General features: G+C 45.6%; 1 protein-coding gene across 1 annotated transcript; it reads right to left on the reverse strand.

Annotated features, from left to right (window-relative positions):
* Positions 1–1,279: 1,279 nt before the first annotated feature.
* LOC144268555 (importin subunit alpha-5-like) lies at positions 1,280–22,960 on the reverse strand. The gene is made up of 4 exons (XM_077823503.1): positions 22,951–22,960; positions 21,901–22,028; positions 19,743–19,921; positions 1,280–3,677 (listed from the first exon to the last, which is right to left on the reverse strand). Exons 3-4 carry the CDS (start codon positions 19,867–19,869, stop codon positions 3,490–3,492), a joined length of 315 nt encoding a protein of 104 aa, XP_077679629.1. The 5' UTR covers positions 19,870–19,921; positions 21,901–22,028; positions 22,951–22,960; the 3' UTR covers positions 1,280–3,489.
* Positions 22,961–23,988: the final 1,028 nt, after the last annotated feature.

The raw sequence follows: 23,988 nt of genomic DNA on the forward strand, positions 1-23,988 counted from the left end.
GTCCTTATGCTCCTCCTCTGAACTGTTGCTGATTTAGTGTTGTTTTTGTAGGCACCTGAGCATCAGCACAGGTAAAGTAAACTCCATGTTTCTCATGGGGGTAGTAAAGGAATCCGTTTCCAGATGTGGTCTCCAAACAATATACCCTCTCTCCTACTGTGATGGCTTCCAGGACAGTGTTATTCAACAACCCATGGTTAAGAGCTGGAAAGTGGGTTTCTGGCCTAGATACTTGGTTTGGCTGATTGGAGGCCCCCTCAATACACCCCAACAAAACCCCTTATCTGGGCCTACAACTCTAAATCAAGACTGACTGAGGGGAGCACAGATCATCTACAGAATGCTATTTCATATCCATCTTGCTCTTTGGTTGGTCCATAACAAGGCTCAGGGTCACAATTACCTTAAGAAGTAAAATAATCATCCACAGCACATGTCCCATAGCCCAGTCTGGCTGAAGGTAGCAGGTGTCTTCCAGAGCTATATGAGGTGGAAGAACTAGAGGCTTGAACCATGCTGCCTCAATCTAGAAGCCCTGTGCCTATGGCCACAAATACAGCCAGAGTGTACCATCCTTCCAGGTCCCAGGCATTTGAGAGGGAAAAGACTGGCATGGGGTCCCCCCAGAAAACCCACTCCAGATGGCACTGATGGGCCCTTGTGCTGGTCCTGGAACAGATCAAGTTGCAGAGAAGGTCTTAAAAAGATGCGAGCTGGAGGGCCTGTGCTCCAGCAAGGAGATCAGATGCTGGCTGAAGCTTGTGAAGTTTTGAGTCCCCCTCACCTTCTGTCCCTGCCAACCACCCACCACAACCATCGTCGCCTTTGCTGCTCCTTCCCTGCTTGGATCAAGCAGGGGCCTAGTTTCCTGCCAGGTTCCACAGCAGCTTTTAGTGGCTAGAGGAGGAAATGCAGCTCCTGCCTATAGCTCAACCAAGTGTGTGACAGGCTGAGCTGCAGGGATGAGGACAAAGTTACCAGATGTGTGACATTTGGCAGCCCTGCATTCTCCCTACTGTGAAATGGGGCTAATGCCCCGCTTAAAGCACTGATACTGTTAGAAGGTGAGCAATAGCGGCAAGGCCAAAAAGGGTTAGGCACAGCTGAAATAAGATCATAGGCTGAGGAAGGTACTCGGATGAGGATCTCAAATGTGAGTACCTCCGTTTACAGATAGATAAAGAGAGGTGCAAACAGATAAAGTAACTTCCTCAAGGTGACACATACTAGATGATAGAACTGGGAACAGAACTTAAGAGTCCTGACTCTCAGTCTCCTCCTCCATGCACTAGACTATGTTGCCGCCCATTAAAAATGGATCCCTTTCTGCTCTGAATTCACATACCCAGTGGCATAAGTAACAGAAACACTAGCCAAGTTCCTTACATAGAAAGGCAAGCCACTCAGTTTAAATGGACTTTGTTTTAATTCACTTATTTAGAGGCAATTGTAATTATTTCCTTAGGGTGGTGGTGGGGGGGAGGGCGAAGATATACAACAATGCACCACATTGTTTTCATTAGCCTGGGGGAGAAAACACACTGTGTGTGTGTGTGTGTGTATACACATACAGAATAATACATCTATATATACACAATATATATACACACACACACACACTTTGCCTAGATTTGTTTACAAAATATGTAGCATTTTCATACCATCCAAAAAAAGTACATGATTTTAAATAAATTCTATAGAGATGACGTTATTGGTAATTTACACTTAAAATCTAGCACAAAAAATCCAAATGACAAAACAAGATTTTGCTACTAATCAGTGCTTCTAGAAAGAGAAACAGTTCAAGTTACCCTTCAAGAAAGAGAAACAGTAATTTATCATATGATGTAAATGCAACACAGGGGTTTTTTGTTTTGTTTTTAAATTAATCACCTAATTTAATCTCTAAAATTACAAAGAATTGAAGTCAATTTACAGGTCAAGTGCAGTAAACTAAATGTTCCTTGAGTACAAAGCAGCACTAGAGAAAGTAACGGGGAAGGTGGAGACTGATTGGATTAGAAAGGGATGCAACAGGTGGCTTTCTTCAATGCCCACACAGGTCAGTTTCCATCCTAAAGCACAGGCTCAAATGAAGACTATGTTTAAAGAAGGGGTCACACAGAGCTGATGCTTAGGCCTTTCAGCAGTTTGATAAATGCTTTTTTTAAACCAGTATCCTGTGAGTGGTTGAAGCTCTTGCAGGGGCTTGTCATTGAATGAAGCCATAAGAAAGATCTTGTAGACAGTTCTGCCAGTAGGATTTACCACAGATGCATGACACTGTAGTAGGGGCAACTTTGGAAACATTTACCCTAGGGAAAATGTGTATTCCAAAGGTCCCAAATGGCTTGAGAGAATGTAGCCCAATGCAGAAAGGAGTAGGTAGCCCAAAGAATCCATTACATTCAGAAATTGAATTGCCACCTTTGCATTAGATGCTTATGATCCAAACAGGCTGCGGAGTCAAAAACACGCTGCTAGCAGAAGGGCTGACTATAGGTGTAAATTACAGCGGTCGTGCACTCAGCAATGCCTTACAAATGTGGCCTACAGGAACCATTTATCCCATGCTAATTCATCTGGGGCCATGAGAGTAGTGAGGGGAAAATGGAAAGATGGGAAGTAGTATCACAGTATACTTGTTAAACACACCCTGATCAGGATGTTTCTATTTTATCAGTTGGCTGGTAGGGGCATTAAACAGGAAGCTCTACTTCATGAGACTGAAAGTAGTAAGGAGAGCTATCACTACAGAGTCCTCCTCATGCTGACAGTTTAGCACACTAAGATTTTACATCACATGGTAATTTACAGAACAGAAACCAGTTCAAGTTAAGCTGCATAGAATAATGTAAAGGGTGAATGAGTGGGTAGAGACATATCATCTGTCACTAAGCTAGTGAGGACCAGAGTCAGGAGCATGAAGTGAGGAAGGGTTCAACTTTAACAGAGGCCACATTGTATTAGGGACTGGGCAGTGTGGTAGTTTCTCCATTTTAGAAGCCAGTTACAAAACTTGCTTTTAGGGAGGTGAGAAGACTGACCTACTCACAAGTCCTTTTTGGGTTGAAAGGAAAGAATGATAGAGTCCAGATCTCCAAAGTGGCCTGTAGAGACCAATTTGGGAGCTGTTTTATAATGGGACAGGTTCAGTTGTGTTCAATGTACCTAGTAACTAGAAAGCATGTCCACTGGAGGCTGTAGTTGCAGGGGACAGAGAGTTTACTCCAATATCTGTGAAGTGTTCCATATGCCAATGGCCCAGGCTGGCACATTAAGCAAAGTAATCAATCTGATACATTTTGTGCCAGGACTGAACACACCTCACAAAGGCATTCAAGGAGGCACCCAGGGAAGAATATGGGAAGGGAACTCAGGTAGATGGGGACAGTAAGGGGTTATGGAAAACATTGAAATCACTCCAACGGTGACTCAAGGCTTTACATGAGGACTGTCTGGGTGGAGGAACAGATAGGATGGGGCACCTCAGAGCTGGAAACCCTCCATGGGAGCCTCACACTGCTGGAAGATGTACTGTTGCTGGCTGAGATCCACTTGTGGGGCAATACTGCTGTCCTCGTCCTCTGACCCAAAGTAGTGCTCAATCAGATCAAAGGCCTTCTGATAGATATCCTGGTTCTCATGGCTCTGCAAGAATTCAATCTTATCCAGGCCTATATGGGAAAGAAGCAAACAAAAAGCAAAGGTCAGTCCACGGCAGACAGATATGTTCTCCCCATCCCACCCGCTACAGATAACAAGCTTCCGCACCTCCAGAAAGAGGTCTATCGCAGAAGTTCTTCTCTCTCCCACGACAACCAAAAAGACCAGGTTCCGTTACACAAGTTCTTTGTCTCCCATTGCACAACCATATCAAGAACTGAAGCTCTGAGGGTCTGAATAGCAAAGCCTGGAAACATTTTCATGATTAGACTATGTCGGGGGTATGCTTGCTGTAGTAGTGTTCACACAGTGCTTCTGTGTGCTGGACCCATTACTCTGCATGTATAATGCAGCTGAACTACTGCAAACAGTGTTTAAAGTGGTCTGAAAAAAAGTGTGTGTGTGTGGGTCTGTCACCTTCTCATCTGCCTGTCCTCCAGCTCAGCAATTAATTATATTAACCCACCCCCAAATCAATGCTATCCCCACATCAATTCTGCTCCCTCCATTCCCGCACTCATCAGTTCTGCCCCAAACAGCCACACCTCTGCTCCTCCTGCAGCTCCTGGGTACTTCATTTCCCTCTCCCAGGCATGGAAGGACTGCAGTGGTGATCCCTTTCTCCCACTTCCAAGGCCAGTAGTGGAACAGAGGAGCTGTCCCATCATTCACAGGAGGAGAGTGGGGAGAAGGGAGCAGAACTGCTGGGCTCTTTCTGCTCCCTCCTCCTCTCCTGTGAGAATGGTATTGGTTCCAGAGGAAAACTCTGGCTGTTTTGTGCAGTAGGTCTGATTAGCTGCTCTTCCCCAGGAACTGGGCAAGTTGGGAAAGCAGCTAAGCAGAGGAACAGTTCCCCAGGGCAAAAAGAAAAGGAGTACTTTTGGCAACTTAGAGACTAACTAATTTATTTGAGCATAAGCTTTCGTGAGCTACAGCTCACTTCATCGGATGCATTCAGTGGAAAATACAGTGAGGAGATTTATATACACACAGAACATGAAAAAAATGGGTGTTTATCATGCACACTGTAAGGAGAGTGATCACTTAAGATGAGCTATTACCAGCAGGAGAGTGGGGGGGTGGGAGGGGAACCCTCTGTAGTGGTAATCAAGGTGGGCCATTTCCAGCAGTTAACAAGAACGTCTGAGGAACAGTGTGTGTGTGGGGAGGAAACAAGGGGAAATAGTTTTACTTTGTGTAATGACTCAACCACTCCCAGTCTCTATTCAAGCCTAAGTTAATTGTATCCAATTTGCAAATTAATTCCAATTCAGCAGTCTCTCGTTGGAGTCTGTTTTTGAATCATAGAATATCAGGGTTGGAAGGGACCTCAGGAGGTCATCTAGTCCAACCCCCTGCTCAAAGCAGGACCAATCCCCAATTATATCATCCCAGCCAGGGCTTTGTCAAGCCTGACCTTAAAAACTTCTAAGGAAGGAGATTCTACCCCCTCCTAGGTAACACATTCCAGTGTTTCACCACCCTCCTAGTGAAAAAGTTTTTCCTAAGCTCCAACCTAAACCTCCCCCACTGCAACTTGAGACCATAACTCCTTGTCCTGTCCTCTTCTACCACTGAGAATAGTCTAGAACCATCCTCTTTGGAACCACCTCTCAGGTAGTTGAAAGCAGCTATCAAATCCCCCCTCTTTTGGGCCAAAAGAAATCTGATGAGGTTCAATAAAGACAAGTGCAGGGTCCTGCACTTAGGACGGAAGAACCCAATGCACAGCTACAGACTAGGGACCAAATGGCTTGGCAGCAGTTCTGCAGAAAAGGACCTAGGGGTGACAGTGGACGAGAAGCTGGATATGAGCCAGCAGTGTGCCCTTGTTGCCAAGAAGGCCAATGGCATTTTGGGATGTATAAGTAGGGGCATAGCGAGCAGATCGAGGGACGTGATCGTCCCCCTCTATTCGACATTGGTGAGGCCTCATCTGGAGTACTGTGTCCAGTTTTGGGCCCCACACTACAAGAAGGAAGTGGATAAATTGGAGAGAGTCCAGCGAAGGGCAACAAAAATGATTAGGGGTCTGGAACACATGACTTATGAGGAGAGGCTGAGGGAGCTGGGATTGTTTAGTCTGCAGAAGAGAAGAATGAGGGGGGATTTGATAGCTGCTTTCAACTACCTGAGAGGTAGTTCCAGAGAGGATGGTTCTAGACTATTCTCAGTGGTGGAAAAGGACAGGACAAGGAGTAATGGTCTCAAGTTGCAGTGGGGGAGGTTTAGGTTGGATATTAGGAAAAACTTTTTCACTAGGAGGGTGGTGAAACACTGGAATGCGTTGCCTAGGGAGGTGGTGGAATCTCCTTCCTTAGAAGTTTTTAAGGTCAGGCTTGATAAAGCCCTGGCTGGGATGATTTAATTGGGTATGGGTCCTGCTCTTGAGCAGGGGGTTGGACTAGATGACCTCCTGAGGTCCCTTCCAACCCTGATATTCTAAGATTCTGTGATTCATTTTGAAGTCTTTTTGTTGAAGAATTGCAACTTTTAGGTCAGAAATCAAGTTACAAGAGAGACTGAAGTGTTCTCCGACTGGTTTATGAATGTTATAATTCTTGACATCTGATTTGTGTCCATTTATTCTTTTACGTAGAGACTGTCCAGTTTGACCAATGTACATGGCAGAGGGGCACTGCTGGCACATGATGGCATATATCACATTGGTAGATGTGCAGGTGAATGAGCCTCTGATAGTGTGGCTGATGTTATTAGGCCTCTGATAGTGTGGCCGTTGTTGGCAACGGGCTTTGTTGCAAGGATAGGTTCCTGGGTTAGTGGTTCTGTTGTGTGGTGTGTGGTGCCTGGTGAGTATTTGCTTCAGGTTGGGGGGCTGTCTGTAGGCAAGGACTGGCCTGTCTCCCAAGATCTGTGAGAGCGATGCGTCGTCCTTCAGGATAGGTTGTAGATCCTTGATGATGCGTTGGAGAGGTTTTAGTTGGGGGCTGAAGGTGACGGCTAGTGGCGTTCTGTTATTTTCTTTGTTGGGCCTGTCCTGTAGTAGGTGACTTCTGGGTACTCTTCTGGCTCTGTCAATCTGTTTCTTCACTTCAGCAGGTGGGTATTGTAGTTGTAAGAATGCTTGATAGAGATCCTGTAGGTGTTTGTCTCTGTCTGAGGGGTTGGAGCAAATGCGGTTGTATCGTAGAGCTTGGCTGTAGACAATGGATCGTGTGGTGTGGTCTGGGTGAAAGCTGGAGGCATGTAGGTAGGAATAGCAGTCAGTAGGTTTCCGGTATAGGGTGGTGTTTATGTGACCATCGCTTATTAGCACCATAGTGTCCAGGAAGTGGATCTCTTGTGTGGAGTGGTCCAGGCTGAGGTTGATGGTGGGATGGAAATTGTTGAAATCATGGTGGAATACCTCAAGGGCTTCTTTTCCATGGGTCCAGACGATGAAGATGTCATCAATATAGTGCAAGTAGAGCAGGGGCATTAGGGGACGAGAGCTGAGGAAGCGTTGTTCTAAGTCAGCCATAAAAATTTTGGCACACTGTGGGGCCATGTGGGTACCCATAGCAGTGCTGCTGATTTGAAGGTATACATTGTCCCCAAATGTGAAATAGTTATGGGTGAGGACAAAGTCACAAAGTTCAGCCACCAGGTTTGCCGTGACATTATCGGGGATACTGTTCCTGATGGCTTGTAGTCCATCTTTGTGTGGAATGTTGGTGTAGAGGGCTTCTACATCCACAGTGGCCAGGATGGTGTTTTCAGGAAGATCACCGATGGACTGTAGTTTCCTCAGGAAGTCAGTGGTGTCTTGAAGATAGCTGGGAGTGCTGGTAGTGTAGGGCCTGAGGAGGGAGTCTACATAGCCAGTCAATCCTGCTGTCAGGGTGCCAATGCCTGAGATGATGGGGTGCCCAGGATTTCCAGGTTTATGGATCTTGGGTAGCAGATAGAATACCCCAGGTCGGGGTTCCAGGGGTGTGTCTGTGCGGATTTGTTCTTGTGCTTTTTCAGGAAGTTTCTTGAGCAAATGCTGTAGTTTCTTTTGGTAATCCTCAGTGGGATGAGAGGGTAATGGCTTGTAGAAAGTGGTGCTGGAGAGCTGCTGGGCAGCCTCTTGTTCATATTCCGACCTATTCATGATGACAACAGCACCTCCTTTGTCAGCCTTTTTGATTATGATGTCAGAGTTGTTTCTGAGGCTGTGGATGGCATTGTGTTCTGCACAGCTGAGGTTATGGGGCAAGTGATGCTACTTTTCCACTAATTCCAATTCAGCAGTCTCTCACTGGTCACTCGATTTCTGATGTAAAAGTGGCAATTCCTCAACAAAAAGACTTCAAAAACAGACTCCAAAGAGAGACTGCTGAATTGGAATTAATTTGCAAATTGGATACAATTAACTTAGGCTTGAATAGAGACTGGGAGTGGCTGAGTCATTACATGAAGTAAAACTATTTCCCCTTGTTTATCCCCCCCCTCCTTCCCCACTGTTCCTCAGACGTTCTTGTTAACTGCTGGAAATGGCCCACCTTGATTATCACTACAAAGGGTTTTCTCCCCCCCCCCCCGCCCCACTCTCCTGCTGTAATAGCTCATCTTAAGTGATCACTCTCCTTACAGTGTGCATGATAAACATCCATTTTTTCATGTTTTGTGTGTATATAAATCTCCTCACTGTATTTTCCACTGAATGCATCCAATGAAGTGAGCTGTAGCTCACGAAAGCTTATGCTCAAATAGATTGGTTAGTCCCTAAGGTGCCACAAGTACTCCTTTTCTTCCCCAGGGCAGTATTAAAAATGTGCATTGCACACAGAGGCATGACAAAATCAGGCCTGGTAGTCTGGAAGCCACTACAGCATTTTCAGAAGCGCTGTCTGCATCTTATCTGTAACATCAAGCGGGCAGAACAGGATACCAAACATCAAAGTCCTGGACCACTACTGCATGATTAGTGTTGAGTAACTAATCATAGAGGAGTAGCTTCACTAGGCTGGTCACCTTGTACGTATGGATGATATGTGATCCCCAAAGCCATGTTTTATGGACAGCTGAAAAAGGGAGCACTTACAGAATCATAGAATATCAGGGTTAGAAAAGATCTCAGGAGGTCATCTAGTCCAACCCCCTGCGCAAAGCAGGACCAATCCCCAACTAAATCATCCCAGACAGGGCTTTGTCAAGCCTGATCTTAAAAACCTCAAAGGAAGGAGATTCCACCATCTCCCTAGGTAACGCATTCCAGTGCTTCACCACCCTCCTAGTGAAAAAGTTTTTCCTAATATCCAACCTAAACCTCCCCCACTGCAACTTGAGACCATTACTCCTTGTTCTCTCATCTGCCACCACTGAGAACAGTCTACATCCATCCTCTTTGGAACCCCCTTTCAGGTGGATGAACGCAGTTATCAAATCCCCCCTCATTCTTCTGTTCTGCAGGCTAAATAATCCCAGTTCCCTCAGCCTCGCCTCATAGATCACGTGCTCCAGCCCCCAATAATTTTTGGTGCCCTCCGCTGGACTCTTCGCAATTTTGCCACATCCTCTTTGTAGTGTGGGCCCCAAAACTGCACACAGTACTACAAATGAGGCCTCACCAATGCCCAATAGAGGGAAATGATCACGTCCCTTGATCTGCTGGCAATGCTCCTACTTATACAGCCCAAAATGCTGTTAGCTTTCTGGCAACAAGGGCACACTGTTGACTCATATCCAGCTTCTCGTATACTGGAAGGCCAATGTAAAAACAATATAAGGACACTCTCAAAGTTCATCTAAAAGGTGCCCAAGTTAATCCAAACACATGAGAAGCTGCTGCCAGATCAGGATGGTGGGTACAGCTGTTGGTCTGCAGTCAAAGCCATCAAGAATAGCAGAACAGAAAAAGCCAAAGAGAAGCGTGAGCAAAGAAAGCAGAATGTGGCACACCTGTGTGGCCATCTCTGCCTGATGAGCGGATACATCTGCGGAGCCCTCATTGGTTTACATTCATACAAAAGATACACTGAAACAAAATGACTCTCATACATTGAGTAGGAGAGGAGACTCCAACTGTGTCCAGTTTTGGGTACCAAACTTTAAGAGAAATGTGGATAAATTGGAGAGCAACAAAATGATAAAAGGGTTAGAAAACTTGGCCTCTGGAGAAAGGCTAAGAAACCTGGGCACGCTTAGTTGATAAAAGAAGACTGAGTGGGGACCTGATAACAGTCTTCAGATACGTTGAGGCCTGTTAAAGAGAGGATGGGAATCAGCTATTCTCTATGTCCACTGAAGGTAGGAGAAGCAGCAATGGCGTTAATCTGCAGCAAGGGAGATTTAGGTTAGATATTAGGAAATACTTTCCAACTATAAGGGTAGTTAAGCTCTGGAACAGGCTGTGGAATCCCCATCACTGGAGGTTTTTAAGTACAGGTTAGATAATAATCTGTCATGGATGGTCTAGGTTTACTTGGTCCTGTCTCAGTGCAGGGGGCTGGACTTGATGATTTGTCAAGTTCCCTTTCAGCCCTATATTTCTACAATTCTAGAACATGATACCTTCCCTCTCTTAATACAGCCTTTCCCTAAGCAGACCACAATCCAGCTATTGTTTAAAAAATTATTGCTCAACACAACTGAGCTCTTCAGCTATCATTCAGTATTTAATATCCCTGTATCATTTATCTTAGCATTTTATAGAGTCCATCACCATAGTACTTAAGCACTACTAATAAGCAAGCTGAGAAGCTCAGCAAAGATTGCCTCCAACTTCACTTACATGCTATTAGTATCCTGGACCATTACCAGTTAGGCCTCAGGCAGAAAAAGATACTGGTGATGGCAGATTGAAGAGGATAAGGGCCAGATATGCAAATTCATATGGCTGGACCTCTTCATAACATTTAATATAGTTGGCTATGGAATCCTGCTTTTCAGTCTCACAAATATGGCAGGGATTAGTGGGACTGTACTGTGATGTGTTCAACTGTTTCTCTTGGGCTTCATCCAGACTGTCCTGATGGGCATAAACTCCTTCAGCTTCAAATTGCTCACCTATGGGATTCAACATTTAATGCTAAGAGGCAGGGAAACAGCATGAACTAAAATGCCAGCAATACACAGACGGTAGTCAGCTTCTCAGAGACTTGCCAGGAACTAAAAGACAGGCACTGCACTGGAAACCAATTAGAACAGTACTAATGTGGAGACAAAACAAACCTGCAGATGCCCTTAACGTTGGATTAACACAATTAATGTGAATATACTGAACCATCTGTGATCAATCTGGTTCAATTAGAATGGTCCAAATTCTCTGAACCCAATTTTGACAGTCCAGAAACCCAATGGAGGCAACTCCAAACTTGTCGGATGGAAATAGTACTAAGCCCTGGCTGGTAAGGAAATGGATTGCCCAGTAGAGTAAAAGGTCAGGGAACATTTCTCCCAACATACTGTCTGGAACTTGAGGCACCAAAACTACTCATTTATGTCACCTGGAAGGCTTCCAGGAATACTAAATATTGGCTAAATATTGGAAAATATGGATCCTTTTCCCCTCACTGACAGCTATTGTGAGTGTGCCCATATTATTTTCAAAGAGCCTCAGAAAAGAGAATAAGCTAAAAAAAAATAATAAAAAAAAAATCACATACAGGAAGTGACTGTGTTCCAGACAGAAAGAGAGGGCCCTTTTCCAGGAAGCACAGTAGTGTTTCATGCATCCTCCAAGCTATCAACGGTGCTTTGCTCCCTGTCCATCAGCCCCCTCAGGTCATTAGGATCAAAGCCTACTCCTCACTAGTATCAGACTCAGAGGAGTGGGGTGAGTTCTCCATCCTGAGGACAACGCCTTTGCCTCTTTGGAGTGCTGGCATTTCAATGTTGTGGAGGATGTTTTAGACGTCCTGTTAGGGAGTACAAAGGAATCTAAAGGGGAAGGAGAATCAAGGCAGACACTGTAGAATGCACCAAGTCAGAGCAGAAGGCTGGATGGAAGAGGGACCTTGACTTCATGCAACTGATGAAAAAGGCTTGGAATTAAGGACCTCATTGAAGTACGTAAACCCCTTAAATCTGACAGTGAGGTTAGCAGGCACATGGTAGTACCCCACTGTCTCTGTGAGCCTGAGGGAATAGGAAGAAAACTAGAATATCTGGCACTGCCTGAATGAGGGCACATGGAAAATGAGGGTGTACGGACCAGACTCCTCATTGTTTTTGTGGAAAAGGAGGGTGTATGGAAGGATCCAGAAGCAAAGAGCTGGTATTAAAGGCCAGATAATTTACAAGCCCTCCCCCATCCCTGCCCTCCCACAACTGTAGGAGATAGTCAGAACCCAGAATATCTCTCACCTTGGCCCAGGGGGTGAGGAATCAGCTGTAGACAAGAGATGGCTGGACCTGAGCTAGAAGGTACCAGGATGCCCCAATAAGGAAGACAGCTGAAGGGTGGCAGAGACTAAGCCACACTGAATCTACGGAGCTGTTATTACAGCCCCAGGATCGAGTGGTATCAGCACCCGCCAGGAACCCCCAACAAGAGCAGCAGATCATAAGCTATGCTACAAGCAAGACAGGGAGTTGTTCCCTGCCTGGATTCCACAGACCAGAAGTGGGAGAAGGAGGAGGTTAGAACAAATGAAAGAGGCCCTGTAACTGTAGGATTAAATAAAGGGAGCAGAGATCCTGAACTGCATCTGCTTATGAAGGAAAAATATTGCTGTTGAGTGCCACCAAGAAAACTCATAGGGTATGTCTACAAAGGGCATGAAGCCCAAATCTGTGGGACCCAGACTTGTGGGCTCGTGTTTCCAAGCCCGTGCTTGAGCGTTCACATTCGGGCCTCACAACTGTGCTGGAGCATCCATACTGCACTACATGACCTGACTCAAAACTTCAGGTTCTGTAGGCATATACTACCATATCCCCAAGTTCCTGTGCCCTCATCAGCCTACGCTGTTCTGTGGTTTTCTCTATAAGGGGTTGTGAAAGAACTTGTCTGCCCATCCTGCGGGAGATGGCTGGGAATGTTTTGGGTAGTTTTAGCTGAGGAACGCATCCAGACAAGCCATTTTGTGTCTGCACTCTTCTTGCAGCCAGGAGCCATCATGGATCCCACCCAGGTGGAAGAACTTCTCTATCTCATGCTCTCAGTCCTATTTTGGGACACAGGCAAAGCGTCTGCGAGATGCTGATGGACATTTCAGTGGCAGTTTTTGAACTGTGGGAGGCACCTCTCGGAGGATGATACTGACATGCCAGTTTCAAACCAGATGCTGCTGCTCATGTCTGCTGTTGCCTTACGTGCAGATTCCCTCTGCGTAGACTGGCACTTCTGGAGCAGAGCCACCAGCACAGACTGGTGGGGTCACATTGTCATATGGACAGGGATGACCAGCAGTGGGTCCAGAACTTTCGCATGAAGAAATGGACATTCCTAGAGGTTTGTGATCAGCTTGTCCCTGCCCTCCAGCACGAGGACACCCATATACGGACAGCCATGCTACACCAGAAGCAGGTCACTATAGCCATCTGGAAGCTGGCTACCCCAGACTGCTCCAGGTCCATGGCTAACCAGTTTGCAGTTGGCAAATCAACTCTGGGGATTGTTGAGAGTCCATCAGGAGTGTGACTTACCCAAGGGTGGTGGGCATAAGAAACATTCCTGAAATAATTGCTGGTTTTCAGAGAATGGGGTTTTCAAACTGCTGGGGCCCTGATGAGGTCGGGGAGGGATAGCTCAGTGGTTTGAGCACTGGCCTGCTAAACCCAGGGTTGTGAGCTCAATCCTTGAGGGGGCCATTTAGGAATCTGGGGCAAAAACTGGGGATTGGTCCTGCTTTGAGCAGGGGGTTGGACTAGATGACCTCCTGAGGTCCCTTCCAACCATGATATTCTATGTGCCTATAGTTTGCCCACTGCAAGGAACACTACTCCACCATTATGCAGGTTGACCACAGGGGCAGATTCATGGACATTAACATGGGATGCACTAGCAGGGTGCATGATGCCAGGGTGTTCCAGAGATCGGGACTTTACCTTAATTGAGAAAATAGGGCATTACTCCCACCAAATACATTGTTATAAATGACAGGTTTCAGAGTAGCAGCCGTGTTAGTCTGTATTCGCAAAAAGAAGAGGAGGACTTGTGGCACCTTAGAGACTAACCAATTTATCTGAGCATTTCCACTGCATGCATCCAATGAAGTGAGCTGTAGCTCACGAAAGCTTATGCTCAAATAAATTGGTTAGTCTCTAAGGTGCCACAAGTACTCCTTTTCTTATTGTTATAAATAAAATTACTGTCCCCATGATTATTCTAGGGAACCTTGCTTACCCTTTGTTGCCGTACCGTGTAAAACCCGCCCTAATTTCAGAGGATCTGGCAAAAAAAGGTTCAAATGCACAGTCAGTTGCCATAGGATGGTGGTAGAATGTGCATTTGGCAGATTTACATCCTATTGGTGCTGCCTTCAAAATAATCTGGGCGCCAATGTCACTAGTACAGTCTGTGTTATTGTGGCTTGCTGTGCTCTACACAATCCAACATTTTATTTCACACAGTTTATTTAAATGTTGCAACAATCAGTAATGCAGACCAGCTGCCATTATGGTGTTCAGCACAATAGTATAACCTAACTTTGACCCCAAAAAACCCACTCAAAAGGTCCATGTTGGCCTTTCTGGCACATTTTGGATGTACAAGCTGCACCTGGACAGGAGAGGATGAGTGCACAGGGTGCATATGTCTGTTCCATGTGCCAGTGGCTTGCCTGTGACATGCTCCAGGCACCCCCTGAATTGTCTAAAGGATGGGTGCTCTGGAGGGATCGATAGTGGTAAGGGGACTCAGGCTGTGGGTCTGGAGCAGAAGACACTGGTTGGTACTGGAGCCTGCAGTCTGGTAGCCATCAGCTGCAGTAAGTACTTGAACAGCTAATTCTGCTGCGCGCTATCTTCCTTCCTCAACAGGCCATCATGCTTCATGAATCTGTCTGCTATGCTTTCCTTGCACTGTGCAGCCTCTCTCTCTGTCTTTCCACCCTGCAAGCATCTTTATCTTTTTGGTAGTCGAGCTGGGTCTCCTGGACCTGAATCTGCTAATTCATTTTTATTGAGCAGGTCTCCGATCCGCTCATCTTGGGCTCTTTTTCTCTTCCCCTCCTATGGATGGTCTGCAGAACCAGGCTCCTGGTGCCATGTGTTATCTCTGTGGCACTGAAAGGAGAAAGACAGAACATTATTTTCTGAGCATGGTAAAAAAAAAATACAGTTCACAGTTTATTAAAGGAACAACTACTACTTTCATTCATGGTCAAAAGATGCATACTTTTAAATCAATGGGCTGTATTCTACTCTATTTACACAAAATGCTGTCCACTTCAGAAATCCTTTGGAACAGCAATGAAAACCAGAAGACATCATGTTAAGACACACATACAAAACTCAATTCTAATTACTTCTCTATCCCCCTTTTTTGTGGGAGGACGGTGGAGTCTATGAGGGAAAGTTGGGGTGTGGGGCGAGAGACAACTTATGAGTGCTCTAGTTATAAGCAATGATTGTTCAATCCTGTCAGGCAGGGCAAGCTCTGGAGGTCACGATAGCCATCTGTACCAAGGAACTATTTCAGCATCTAGTGACTTGCGGGGGAGGGATAGCTCAGTGGTTTGAGCACTGGCCTGCTAAATCCAGGGTTGTAGTTCAATCCTTGAGGGGGCCATTTAGGAATCTGGGGCAAACATTGGGGACTGGTCCTGCTTTGAGCAGGGGGTTGGACTAGATGACCTCCTGAGGTCCCTTCCAACTCTGAGATTCTATGAATACCACATTGCAGAATGGAGGGGCAGGAGAGGGGGCTCATAACTTATAAAGTGGGACCTAATAAGTATGCCCTGTCCTGGAATGCAACAGACTGTCTGGAGTTCCTATTCCGTGAGAAGTCTACTTTCATCACCAGCCAGAAATGGTGAAAATTAGTGATAAAAATCAACAAGACACTGAATTTGCATGAAGATGCGGTACAGCCTCCTTGTTAGCACCCTGTATCCATGCAAACACCCAGCTCACTGCCATTCATTGGGAATCCTAAATCTGACACGGCTCTGCTGTAGTTTAGACTCATGCATTAAAGCCCGCAATGGACCAAACACACACCACAGTTTTGGCTGGACTCATAACAGCCCAGTTTTCTGGGAATCAATTCACAGGCATCTGGGAATAGTTTGTGCACGGCCGATTTATAAGACGTGCTGTATTACATGGGAGGGGTTTGTGAGGCTGTGAATTGTGGAGCACCAACCCATATACATACACCAATCAGCGAGTAACTAGTAAAAATTTCATAACTGGTTGTGTAATTTTTCCTCCTTTTGCTGTGTCCATTTTGACTCCAATGTGGCAGTGGAGAAGGTGGGGGGTGGACCCTAAGTGGAACAGCATGGGTCCCATTCTGATTGAAATGCGCAGAAATCCTGGGTTGTATTAATAATTTAATAGACTCATAAGCTGGAAATCCTTCCCTATCATATACTAATAAAAACAAACATGGCAGCAGAAACTTACCAGGCTCTGGCACTTGTTCTGATACCAGTTCTGCAGGGTACTGCTCCATAGGGCTGTCCCCGAAAAGGTCCTCTGAGTACGGACACACAATATGCTGTAGCTGCTCCAGCACCATGGCTTCTTCGGTTACCGGTCTCAGCTCCAGTGTGACTTCTTGCTCTTTATCTGGCAACTTGTTCTCCTCAGGTGGTGCCTGTAACATGGGGGTTATAAGGTCGCCATTGTCACTCAGCAGTGTCATGCACCACTGGGGCTCAGAGCAGTTCCCAGTACATGGCCAAATTCCTTGTAAAAGAGACAGGAAGACAAGAAGTCCCAGAATTGTCATTAGCATTCTTGACTTTCTGGTAGTCTGTCTCAGCCTCTTGATCCACCCTCTGCATTGATCTGCCGTCCAGTCGATCTCCAGTGCTGCCAGTCGCTCGTATATTATTTTTTATACATGGTTATTTTTCATGCTCTTACGGAAGTCAAATGTCTTGCTTGCCTCACGTCAGAGTTTAACTAGAATCCGTCTGCGTTCCTCTGGCCAGCTAGCCACTCACTTGATGCAGGACTTCATCTTGCTGCTGGCCACAGTAAATACACGAGTTCTGACTGTATTTGTTGTTTCCAGGTGAGCAGTCCACATGGAAATGAAGGGTTAAACATCGAGCAGCTGTTTTTAAACCAGGAAGTTGCTTCTGAATTGAAGGGCTCGGAAGCACAGCCCCAGGTGATTCAGGGATAGTGTTGGCAAACTCTCCAGATACAAGTCTGGTGGCCCAGACCTGAGCTGCGTCCACACTGCAAAATGCTTCGGCTCTGAACCACATCACAGTGGGATTCAGGCTCTGACCTCCCCCTCTCAATCTTGAAGTACTTGCATGAGAGGAAAGTGATCAGGAACAGCCAGCATGGATTCACCAAGGGAAGGTCATGCCTGACTAATCTAATCGCCTTTTATCATGAGATTACTGGTTCTGTGGATGAAGGGAAAGCAGTGGATGTATTGTTTCTTGACTTTAGCAAAGCTTTTGACACGGTCTCCCACAGTATTCTTGTCAGCAAGTTAAGGAAGTATGGGCTGGATGAATGCACTATAGGGTGGGTAGAAAGCTGGCTAGATTGTCGGGCTCAACGGGTAGTGATCAATGGCTCCATGTCTAGTTGGCAGCCGGTGTCAAGTGGAGTGCCCCAGGGGTCGGTCCTGGGGCCGGTTTTGTTCAATATCTTCATAAATGATCTGGAGGATGGTGTGGATTGCACTCTCAGCAAATTTGCGGATGATACTAAACTGGGAGGAGTGGTAGATACGCTGGAGGGGAGGGATAGGATACAGAAGGACCTAGACAAATTGGAGGATTGGGCCAAAAGAAATCTGATGAGGTTCAATCAGGATAAGTGCAGGGTCCTGCACTTAGGATGGAAGAATCCAATGCACCGCTACAGACTAGGGACCGAATGGCTAGGCAGCAGTTCTGCGGAAAAGGACCTAGGGATGACAGTGGACGAGAAGCTGGATATGAGTCAGCAGTGTGCCCTTGTTGCCAAGAAGGCCAATGGCATTTTGGGATGTATAAGTAGGGGCATAGCGAGCAGATCGAGGGACGTGATCGTCCCCCTCTATTCGACATTGGTGAGGCCTCATCTGGAGTACTGTGTCCAGTTTTGGGCCCCACACTACAAGAAGGATGTGGATAAATTGGAGAGAGTCCAGCGAAGGGCAACAAAAATGATTAGGGGTCTAGAACACATGACTTATGAGGAGAGGCTGAGGGAGCTGGGATTGTTTAGCCTGCAGAAGAGAAGAATGAGGGGGGATTTGATAGCTGCTTTCAACTACCTGAAAGGGGGTTCCAAAGAGGATGGCTCTAGACTGTTCTCAATGGTAGCAGATGACAGAACGAGGAGTAATGGTCTCAAGTTGCAGTGGGGGAGGTTTAGATTGGATATTAGGAAAAACTTTTTCACTAAGAGGGTGGTGAAACACTGGAATGCGTTGCCTAGGGAGGTGGTGGAATCTCCTTCCTTGGAAGTTTTTAAGGTCAGGCTTGACAAAGCCCTGGCTGGGATGATTTAACTGGGAATTGGTCCTGCTTCGAGCAGGGGGTTGGACTAGATGACCTTCAGGGGTCCCTTCCAACCCTGATATTCTATGATTCTATGATTCTCCTCCCCAGCAGTGTCCACTGGACTGAGTCAAGAGGGGTTATTGACTCAAGCCAAACTAATTTCTGGGTGGACGGAAAGGGGCTTGGCTTCAAATCTATGTCTGAGATCTAACTTAGTGTGCTGTATAGATGTACCCATAATTGGCACAAACAGAGTAAAAAGTTAATGTGCATATACCACTGTGACAGAATGTATCTGTGTCCACACCCTACACACTCTTGTAATAAACTTTGTATAATATAGGTCTCGTAAGGTATCATCTGAAAACTCATAATTTGCTGGTCAATATTGTCCTGATAAAACGTGTGGCAACAGTGTATATGAAGTTATAAGATTTCCCTGTACAATGTTATTAACACATATTCCAAACTAAGGTTGGCAAACAAAAGAAGGTGTGTTCTGCTTAATTTGCATTTAAGCAGTAAATCATCAAGAGTCATCAAGCAGGAAGGGAGTTCAAACAGAGGGGAAAACTTGCAGGGAATATCCTTACACAGACACACAGTCTTCTGAATCTCAGCTGAAAATGTTTTCCAAGAGGGGGACTGACACTATAACCAGAAGGAATCAATAATCCAAGGGACCCCCTTCTCTCTTTCAAGAAGGGGTCCTGATCTATGAAGTTTGGCCTGTAAGACTGCTGAGAGAGCTCGTGGTGAGAAAAACCTTGCTTTGAATTTAACCGTTTGTTAAGTTAGGTAATAGTTTTGTTTTACCCTTATTTTTCTTGTAAGCATTTCTGACATATGCCTCATTACTTGTATTCACTTCAAATCTCTCTCTTTGTAGTTAAACTTATTTTACTGTTTTATCTAATCCAGCGTGTTTAAATTGAAGTGTCTGATGAACTATTTGGAATAATAAACTGGCATATTATTATCTTCAAGAAGTAACGGATTTAATGTATTTGTATTGTCTAGGAGTGGGCTGGACAGTACAGGACATATATTTCTGGGGGTAAATCTAAGATTGGGAGTGAGTTGGGATCACCCTGTACTATACCCAAGACTGGTAAGAGCCAAGGTGGGGCTGGCTGGCTGCAGCTCACACACAGACACAGCTGGGAGTGACTTACATGCTGGATGCTGTTTATGATCAGTCCAGACTGGAAGCTACAGCAGCAAAGAGGTGTAATGGGCACCCAAGGTAAGAAGGCAGGAGTGACAAGCTACTCATTAGTATAGGCTGTACCATGGCTATGTCACAACTTCCTCCAAGCTGTTTGTGGGCAGAGCTAAACCAGGAGTTGGAGCACAATGATGGATGGACACTTACCTAGGAAAAGTTCTTTTTCAGGGGGTTACGACAAGTGATGATAATGAAGTACTCAAAAGCACAGCTCCCAGGATGCTGAATAACCAAAGGGCTCCTGATTACTGCCATCTAACACCTATCCTCTACAGAGATTATGCTCTTACCGTATGCTTCTTCAATAAGAGCGCAGTAGGGATTAATGCCAGTGCCACTGCGCTTGGCTTCCTGCTCTCCGAGTCTCAGGATGTTCTCCAGCCCATTCAGTGCCACCTGCACAATCTTTGAGTCCATTACTGTAAGGAGGTCACAAAGTGGTTTGATACATCCCAGTTCTACTAAGTATCTGAAAAACACCATACACAAATATGGTCAATCATTTGGATTAAGGTAACCTGTGTAATTTATGAGGCCGTACTGTCCAGTGTTTCGTGTAGAGGACTGAGAACAAAACAACTAGTGTGATAGACCCAGGCCAGTTGGGTACAGCAGAGTAGCCTTATTGGGATCCAGGAAGTGGGCGGACGAAGCTCGCCCACTACTAAAGGATCCCCCCCCAGCCTAAGGGGGGGATCCACAGGACCTGGAAAACCAAATAATTACCGGGGACAACTAATGAACAACAGGGACGGGAGTGCGGTCAAAAGGTCAAACGAAGGGAACCGGACGGGGACACCGAGCAGAGAACCCCGGACAGCGCCCACCGCTCCTCAAAGGCGTCAAGGGAGTCAGTGGACGCCGCCCAGAGGAACTCTGCCCGGAGGTGTGAATGGACAGAGGATCGGAAATAGGCCCCGCAGTCGCAGGAGACTCCATCGGCCAACCTCCTCACCCTGGTTTTATAGATGGCCACTTTAGCCAGGGCCAGGAGGAGGTTGAGCAGGAGGTCCCGCGACTCAGTGGGGCCACGGACAGGGAGTGCATAGATAAGGAGGTGAGGAGAAAAGTGCAACCAAAACCTTAACAAAATATTCGTGAGGAGCCGGAATAGGGGCTGCAACCTGGCGCACTCCAGATAGACGTGCGCCAGGGTACAGCAGAGTAGCAGAAAGCAGATATACTGGCCACTGGATTAACAGTTTTCTGTCCCCTGACTGACCAGAGAAGGGGCTGCTCCAGGCTAACGAGAACACCTGACCTCAATTAATCTGCAAAGAGTCAGGTGAGGCCATTAAGCTAATGTGACCACCTGACTCTAATGAAGGCCCCTCTGATACTATAAAAGGGCTCACTCCAGTCAGGAAGAGGAGATACAGGGGAGAGGAAGTTTGGCTGAAGGGCTGGTTAATGAAGACACCCTCAAGTCATTGGTAAGGGAGCCCTAAGGTAAGGGTGAAGAAGGGAGAATCAGGAGAGCTGTGGGGAAGTGGCGCAGGGAAATGTAGCAACTCTGGCAGTGAAAGGTTGGCTGCCAACAGTTGCTACCATTAGGGTCCCGGGGCCGGAGCCCGGAGTAGAGGGTGGGCCCGGGTTCCCCCCAACCCACCACTACAGAAACACCTCCTAGGAGGGGAAAACAAGCCCCTGTCAGGACAGGAGGATAAACTGTTTTAGCATGAGGCCGTAGGAGCAACAGAGACTGTAGGAGTTCTCTCACCAACCTCCTTGCTGGCTTATGATGAAAAGGGCTCAGCAGACTGTATCCCTGGCCCCAGAGAGAGAAGGGCTACGTGGAGAGTTGCAGTGAGCCTCTGAAGCTAGCATAAACCGCCTGGAAGCACGGGACCCACAGGGACAAGGTCAGCGCTCTGCCACACTAGGTAAGATACTGACTCACTTGGGTAAAGTATCATCTATGTGGGCCTCCACCAACTCAGCTTTAAAAATGTAGAAACTGAGATTGCATTTGAGCAGGGTTTGTTCATGTACATAAACCAGGAAGAACAATGTACCAGGGATTGGCAGGCTCAGGGGGTTGGAAATGGGCCTTTGAACCATTCTTCTCCAGTTCACCAGTTATGAGTCTGGTGCAGGTTTATTGGAAGTTGTTACATTCAGATTGTGATGGACTCTGTGAAATGAGCTAGGTGAAAGGAGAGATATTTCTGTTACAAGCACCAGCCTCACAACTGGTTCTCTCATGGGTGAGACTCAGCCAAGGCCAAGGATTGAGTGGACCATTCATAACTGAATTCAACTCCAGAAGTGGCCTCTGACCACTCCAGAGGAGTGAGATACATTGGAAACAGACAGCACAGGGAAATTGGGCACTTCAACTGTCTGTTCTCAAGAAAGGCTTTCCAGCTCCAGGGCTCTTAGTATGGTACCTTTCACATAAACATTACATCCATTTAAATGTTCAGAGCAATTTTCACTGCTACTTACTTGATCTGTTCAGCAGAGCCTCCAGATGTTGCATTTGTTATTGCCCAAGCAGCTTCTTTCCTTGTCCGAAATTCAGCAGTTTGTAAAATATTTATGAGGGCTGGGAAAATGTGGGCATCTATGACAGTCTGCAAAAGGAAATGACACACAAGTTAAGTGTGTCAACTACAAATAGAAATACAACTTTCTTGCCCTGAGACATCTACGTCCAAAGCTCAGTACAATGCAGTAAACAATGCAAGATGCCTTCTTAAGGGTCAATCAGCAATCTTCAACCTTACATTCATAACCCCAGTTATCGTTCAAATCTATGCTCATTCTACCAGCTTTTCAAAACCAATGCAACTGAAATAACTATGGTACCTGATGTATATTACTGAATCAGGCCTTATTAGCAATGGAGTGTTGTATTTTACATTATTGTTCCAGGTGGCAAGCCATTCAACTGTAAAGTCATTATACCAAAAAAATACAGGAGAAAGAATAATATATCTTTGTATCACACAATTGCCATAGGGTGAGACAACAGAGCATAGAGAAAATGTATCGCTAGACGAAAAACCCACGCAAAAGGAATGTATATATATCAATAGATTCTCTCATGATTGAAAGGCAAAGCAATACTTATCCATTATGATGGTCAACTGTTTAATACATCAAACTAACATTGGTCACCCATATATTTTGTAAATAATTCAAAGTTCAGGTAATTTTCCCTGGGGAAAAAAGCCTTTTGCATTAATTGACAAATGAAACCAGCTGGAAACTGGTTTAACCTCAAGCATTAGGACATGTCTCTGAAATACTTATGTATAGATTTTTAAACGAGAGCAGCAACTTAGGATTCATTTGCAAAACTACTATCTAAAAATGTAAGTACGCATGGAATTGTGAAAGGCAAATAATCTCAGACAAACCTAATTCCTTTTCAGAGATCTACGTACAGGGGATCCCAACACATTTAATACTGCATTAAAAAAAGAAGAAAAAAGCTATATTCAGTGCACTGGATGCATGGTACTCAGTGAATGTTCAATATTTATTTTTTACCTGTGTTGGTCCTTGTGTTGGAGAGACAAGGTTTGTGAGGCAATATGTTTTATTGGACCAACTTCTGTTCGTGAAAGACAAGCTTTCGAGCTCTTCTTCAGACCTCTCTATTTATTTTTACCATTTGTTTAATATGAGGCATCATATCTCACTCACTTTTCACCAGCCATTCCCTGTAGCAAATGAGTCACGGGTCGGGTGGAACACTGCTTCATTTACCATCCAACCTGTGCACTGAATGAGGCAATCCGTGGTCCTGGAGTAACAATGGTAAGAAACCATGTAAAGGCTATCATAATACATATTCAAAAAGGGAGCAGAATTGTTACACCATAACTCCAGCATTTTCCACTTCAAGATGCTTCACAGTGGAAGCACAGCACTTTTTTTTATTATTTTTTGCTTGGAATTTTCTAGGAATCCAACACAGCATGACCAATCATTGAGGCAGGAGCCCTTGCTTCATTCCATACGCATATTCAGAGACTATTTCCACCTAACCCTACAAACTAAACCTGGAATTCTACTCAACTTTTTTTTTTTTTTAAACTAAGCACACCCAAATCCAGTGGATTACTGAGGGATGGAAAAACTCAGCCTTAGCTCTGACTTTTCTGCCTGGAATCCTTCATGTCAGAGAGTCTTCCCAGTGGGGATGTTCCCCATCTCTACAACAGCTGGAGGCAGACCAGATCTTTGACTCTGAGCATGGGCTTAGGAGTGTCCCTCAGGAAGAACACTCTAAAAGGATAATTTTCACAGAAGAAAAATACTAACCGCATACATGTTATAAAGTTATAAAGTTTATCTTTGAAAACTCGTGGCGAACGGGGGAAGTCCCGGATGACTGGAAAAAGGCTAATGTAGTGCCAATCTTTAAAAAAGGGAAGAAGGAGGATCCTGGGAACTACAGGCCAGTCAGCCTCACCTCAGTCCCTGGAAAAATCATGGAGCAGGTCCTCAAAGAATCAATCCTGAAGCACTTACATGAGAGGAAAGTGATCAGGAACAGTCAGCATGGATTCACCAAGGGAAGGT

The sequence above is a fragment of the Eretmochelys imbricata genome, chromosome 1 (genome assembly GCF_965152235.1).
Source record: "Eretmochelys imbricata isolate rEreImb1 chromosome 1, rEreImb1.hap1, whole genome shotgun sequence".
NCBI classification, from domain to species: Eukaryota; Metazoa; Chordata; order Testudines; family Cheloniidae; genus Eretmochelys; species Eretmochelys imbricata.

Bases quoted from the DNA above. Each gene is read 5' to 3' on its own strand.
- LOC144268555 (XM_077823503.1), bottom strand. From the start codon at position 19,869: ATGGACTCAAAGATTGTGCAGGTGGCACTGAATGGGCTGGAGAACATC. The intron at 3,678-19,742 runs GTAAGAGCATAA...TTTCCCATATAG, and splicing joins TCTTATTGAAGAAGCATACG to GCCTGGATAAGATTGAATTC.